Genomic DNA, 6000 nt, shown 5'->3' with positions numbered 1-6000 from the left:
CAGCTAGAGTATTGTGTACAGTTCTGGTCACTGCATTACAGGAAGGATGTGATTTTACTTGAGGGTAGAGGAGTTTTACAAGGATGTAGCCAGGACTGGAGAATTTCAGCTATGAGGAAAGACTGGATAGGCTGGGGCTGTTTTTTTTGGAATAGAGGAGGCTGATGGAGAGATGTAATTGAGGTGTATAAAATTATGAGGGGCCTAGGAAGGATCCATTTCCCTTAGCAGAGAGAGATGGCCTTACCATCTTCCTGAACTCAATCTATGCCTACTTGATCTCCTCGACAGTCTTTAAGATCACTAGGTTTTGACTTTTAGCAGCAATAAGGTGCCTTCAAGGGGTTGCTCTTCAAAGGTTGGGCTGAGGTACATTGAGGCAACTCCCTCTACTGCCAACACCTGGAAACCCCAACAATTACATTAGGGACTAGAAATTTGTTTACGCCCATTTTCAGACCTGAAATGGTCAGCACACTCACAGCATGCGACAGAAGCAAAAGGCCCAAGGATTGGCCATCATTGGACCTCAGGCCTCTTCAGCATTATTCTGGCAGGCCACAGCTACCAATCGAATATCCAGAGGCAGCTGGCCAGTTTCCTACACACCAATTTAGGCCGGCTGTGATACCAGGGACAAGCCCCTACTGCGGATAACTAGCTAGGCTGCTGCAAGAACCTTAAAAGCTATGGGACACGTACCCACAGTGCTGACAAATTTCTGAAGGGGGTCCTGATGTGAGCATTAGATCTATCATTAGCATATGCAAGGGTCCTTATGGCCCAGTAGGCTGTCTATCGCCAGAGTAATATGGTGACATATGTATTCCAAGTGTCCTTTGGGTACAGGGCATAGCCCCATGAAATTGATTGCCTTTGCTCTTTTTACACCTGGAAAACAGGAGACAAGGTCACCATTTGTCCCCCTGGGTGCCTGAAACAAGAAACTGTACAATTTCATAGCACCTAGCCTCCCCCCATCTCAACGGGACACAGAAATATTAAAATTGTCTTTGTAAATCATTTGCAATACTTCACAATCCTAACTTAGCGCAAGGTTTTTTTTTTAAACAATGCAAGTAACAATAAATCTGAAATGGTCATTCCCAGCTTTGATTAAATATTATCGTCAAATATGTACATGTCACAGTAGGCGATCCAGCATATTTATACTTGCGCTCCACCACCCCACTCACACAGCCCTAACATACTGTGCTAAAGCATCAAGGTGCAGATTCCCCCTCATGACTCCTATAATGAGCTCCTAGTCACAGCCAGACCACCTGGCAAGACACAGTTTCCCAGAGCAAAAGGTTAAATCAGATGGCGAATTAACATGCATTGGCAGGATAGGCCAATGGCCTCTTTCTGTGCTGTATGATTCTATGAATCCAACATGCACTACACAAGTGCCTCCTGGCTTTCAGGTGAAGAACAACAATGCCGATTCTTGGAAAAAAGGTAACCACCCAGTCACTGTGAGGGGGTCTGGTCTGATGTGCAATGACTTAAAAAAATGGAACATAGCATTTTTCAGCCTCCACTCAGTCAGTAACACTCTCGCCCCAGAGACAGAAGGTTGCAGACAAAGAGGCACTGAACAACCAGGAAAAGTGGAAATGAAGCCGATTTCAAATTGGGGGTTAAATAGACCTTTTCTTCTGGAGTCCGAATAGTTACAAACCATAAAGGATCACTTGATCCCAATTTTGTCTGTATGCACAGGGTTTGAATTTAATCGATTTAATCTGGCAAATACAGAATCATCAAGTTGATTCAAATACAGCCAGTGGAAAAAAACATTTATAATATAAAAGCAAAATACTGCAGATGCTGGAAATCTGAAATAAAAACAAGAAATGCTGGAAATACTCAGCAGGTCTGGCAGCATCTGTGGAGAGAGAAGCAGAGTTAACGTTTCGGGTCAGTGACCCTTCTTCGGAACCCCAAAAAACATTTATATAATCTTAATACATTTTATTGGGCTGCTAGACAGAGATTCTAAAATGGCACTGAAGGATAAGCAAAACAATTGCAAATTTCACTTATACTTGAGGTTTTGATCAGTTTTTAAATTATTGTTTCAATAATACAACCACTATTATCCGGAGGAGAAAAAACTGCCCAAATTCCATATTTCTGAAATCCTGTCCCCTACCCCCACCCCTGCACAAGAAAAAGTCTCAGCATCTGGGCACAGGAAACAAGGGAGGTACATGAACCATCAGTCAGACTCTTTTGGTCTCATTAATATGGGCAGCTAAGCGGCAATCATTATTTAACTGGCTGCTATTCCTGAAAATGTTGGGTGACACTTGTTGCTTAAAAGAAACAACTAATTTCTACCACCAGAATCGAACTTCTGTTTTTCTCCAGGGTATCATGCACTCACAGAACTCAAACTTGTAATCACCAAGCATAATTTGACTCGTAGAATGAAAAAAACATATGAGGAGCAAAGTTATTTTAAATAATTTTTATTTAGCATTTATTACCTTGTCATGCACCTAGTCAATTCCTTTACTGAACACAAGACGGACAAAACTGAAACTTTTGAATTCGGGGTTGTAAAGTGTCGGCAGTACTTGAACAATTTTCAAGTGGAATAAAGATATATTTAAAAAACCTCAATGGTATTAAACATGGTAGATAGTGCATGCATGTGATGCAAATGGGGAACATTTAACAGTCTTGGAAGAGACATATAATTACAAACGAGAGTGCTTTGCACTCATTAACTGTATCTGAAAAGTCCACTGGCTATAGGTCAGATTTCACTTCTTAAAACAGAATTATCAGCAGCAAATGGTCACAAAGTTATTGGAGGGAAGTTTCACTTGGCTTCTTGAGCTTTCTTGGCATTCTGTTTTTCTTTAGCCTGTGTTGATAAACAAATAAATTATTTTGTCATGTGAATCCAGCAAGATGCACTTCAACTTTATTTTTCCGCCTAACTTTCAATGGCATGTAACCGAGTAGAGTAAGTGTACAAGGGCGACCGGGAGTCAACCATCCTCTCAATTATCCACCAATGTTCAACATCTCCCAGCTTGAGATTGGGAACTTATTGTATAAAGTATTGTTGGTATCTATGAATAAGGAAATCACATCAGTGTGGTTCTTTACTGTGCTGTCAAAACTGCATCACACATGCCCTTTGAAACCCCCAATGGTGTTCATCAGGCAGGTCGAGCTGTAAAATTTTTAAACCATGAGCTCAATCGGCCTGCATTTAAGTTACTTTAAGATTTGTTGAAAAGTTGTATTATATCAAATATATACACATAACATATATATTTCCATGAACTTGGCTTGCTGTCACATGGTCAAAGCTGCCTGCAGATGGAAAACATACTCCATGTCAAGATAGAACACTTTGACTGATAATGTGGTGGGGGCTTGTCTACACTTTCTTTTTTAAATAACTCTTATCCCTGTGCACTGTTCTTTTTCCTCAGTGTTCCAGCTTCCACTGCTATCTAATGTTGGGTTGCACTGACCATGTCAAACTCCAGAAGAAAGCACTTGCGCAGTGGGCTACGTTTCCCATGGCATAAATGCACAATTCCAGTTTGCCAGGGTGACGCAGATTGAATCTGGCCAAAAACAAGAGATTCTGCAAATTTCTTTTTCAGCCCTACATTTTCGTCTTGCCTCCTTAGGTTTCTTCAAATTTGTGCTCCACTCCCAAACTAAGAGTGCAAAAATATCCTGCTCCCAGACCTACACTTGTGTCACTCTTTGAACAGCCAGTTGGAAGACCATAAGCGTAATACAGTTGTCATGCTTCTTTTTTTTTTTAAGAACGCCCTCTCAGGGAAGTGTAGCTCATTGCTGCTTCACAACTTCCCAAACAACTGTCATCAAATCACCACGTGGAGAATCACAATGCAGAATTCATGTCCTACCATGAAATGAAAGCATATTACACCACTGGGTATAGTTTCCTTCACATCTCTAACATAATATCGGGACACAAAGTCTACAGCCACTTAATTAAGATGAATACTTTAACAAAATGGACAGGTTGGAAGCATGCTGTTTTTCCTCCACTACCAAGAAAATCAACAATATGTGACTAAGTTATTGAGAAATTACCTAACAGCACTGTGGGTGTACCTAAACCACAAGGATTGCAGCAGTTGAAGACAACGATTCACCTTCCCAAAAGCAATTGAGGATGGGCGATAAATTCTGGTGTTGCCAGCGATGCCCACATGCCATGAATGAATTAAAAAGAGACACACTTGCCTTTTCTACTAGTGGTATTAACTGTTGGTGTTCTGCCAGAGTCTTCAAAAGTTCCATGATAAAGGGCAGATAGTTGTGCTTTCTTCTGACATTTTCAATCTGAAACAAGGCCAACACAAAAAGTAGCACATATACTGTATTATATATAACACAGAGTGGAACCTATAAAACATAGCCATTCAGGAGACTGGCCAAATTGGATATAATTTGCAGGTTCCACTATTTTGAGGATCTCAGATTTAGGAACCTTGCCACAGTAACAAAAACTTGCATTCCTAAAACGCCAACATAGAAAACGCCACAGAGGCATAGTCAGCAAAAATAAATGATGGGTCAAAGAAATAGGTATTTTATGGGAGAACCAAAAACTTGGTCAAAGAGGATCCTAAAGAAAGAGATGGAGGTGGCGAGATGGGGGTATTTAGGGAGCGAATTCCAGAGCGTGGGGCCCAGGCAGCTGAAGACGCAGCCACCAATGGTGGGATGAAAGAATGGGAGACCCCACAAAAGGCAAGAGTTAGAGGAAACACAGATGTCTGATGGTTGGGGTTTAGGGTGGGGGCAGGGATGGGTTTTGTTGTAGGGCTGGAGCAGGCTACAGAGATAGGGAGGGGAAAATCCATAAAGGGATCAAACCACAAGGATGAGAATTTTAGATGGATGCATTGCAGAACGGGGAGCCAATGCAGGACCACAAGGTCAGGACTGATGTGGAACAGGATTCAGACATAGAGTTTAGAGTGAGAGTACATGTACAGAGCACAAAGGATGGGAAACTGGCTAGGAGAGTATTGGAACAGTCAAGTCTAGAAGTAAAAAAGGCATTGCTGGGGGTTTTAGTGGCAGATGGACTGAGGCAGGATGTTATGGAAGTGGAAGTAGACAATCTTTGTGATGGGAGAAGGTATGAGGTTGGAAGCTCAGCTCTTGGGCGACAAATCCGGAGAAAGGTTTGGAATCAGTGGCAAGGGTGCAGAGTTTGTGATGGGGTATAAATACAAGGGCTGTTATTTTCATTTGGCCTTTCCTCCTGGTACATGCATGCACCGCTGCCCCAGTGTTTTCTGGAGTCAGTTAATTTACCCATCAATGGGTGGACTTGCCCTGGAGATCTGCCAGACATTGGATACAGCACAGGGTGGGGGATGGGGGGCAGGAATTCTGAATTGGAAGCAACTTTTAAGATCATTTGGGCAGATAAGACAGACCTCACTCAGGAGAAAAGGTGGGTAGGGTGGTCAGTCAGAAGTGGGGAACAAGGTCTGCCAATTTTGTAGGGAGTGAGCTGGATGTACTGTCAACTGAAGATAGGAAAGGTAGGGAGAGTCTTTTTGGAGGAAGGGGAAAATGGCCCTTTTGCTCCATCCTGGAGGTTGGTATCACTTCCTCCAACTCTACAATGCAGTAACAAGGATGGACAAGGTAACCTTAATGCTTTGGACTGAAGACATATGGGCACCAATGTATGCATTATACCTGGTATATTAAATATGCAGTTAGGTCACAAATCCGCCATGATCTCACTGAATGGGGGAAAACAGGCCTCAGGGGCTAAATGGACAACTCATGTTCCTATGAGCACAAAGCATCAGAAATCATCCTTTTCACATCATCATCCCCAAATTTACAGACATGCTTTAAGTATACAGAACTGCTATGGGTCACAATCTGAAACTGCAATGTGATTCCCATCACCTCAGAGTTGATGTTCGCTTTAATGTACAGCTGTAGGGCTGGAATAGGCTAGAG

At 42.2% G+C, this 6000-nt stretch overlaps 1 protein-coding gene across 2 annotated transcripts in view; it reads right to left on the bottom strand.

The window, feature by feature from the left end:
* Positions 1–2461: 2461 nt before the first annotated feature.
* The window catches only part of uchl5 (ubiquitin carboxyl-terminal hydrolase L5), a 79119-nt gene continuing 75580 nt past the window's right edge, over positions 2462–6000 (bottom strand). For both annotated transcript variants that reach the window (XM_068037726.1, XM_068037724.1), the window contains 2 exons: positions 4252–4350; positions 2462–2878 (listed from right to left, as the gene is read on the bottom strand). In XM_068037726.1, the coding sequence (XP_067893827.1) occupies positions 2834–2878; positions 4252–4350 (144 nt within the window). In that variant the 3' untranslated portion in view covers positions 2462–2833. The remainder of the gene's footprint in view (positions 2879–4251; positions 4351–6000) is intronic.

The sequence above is a fragment of the Heterodontus francisci genome, chromosome 8, assembly GCF_036365525.1.
Source record: "Heterodontus francisci isolate sHetFra1 chromosome 8, sHetFra1.hap1, whole genome shotgun sequence".
Classification (NCBI taxonomy): domain Eukaryota; kingdom Metazoa; phylum Chordata; class Chondrichthyes; order Heterodontiformes; family Heterodontidae; genus Heterodontus; species Heterodontus francisci.
This window is presented reverse-complemented; position numbering and strand designations above follow the sequence as displayed.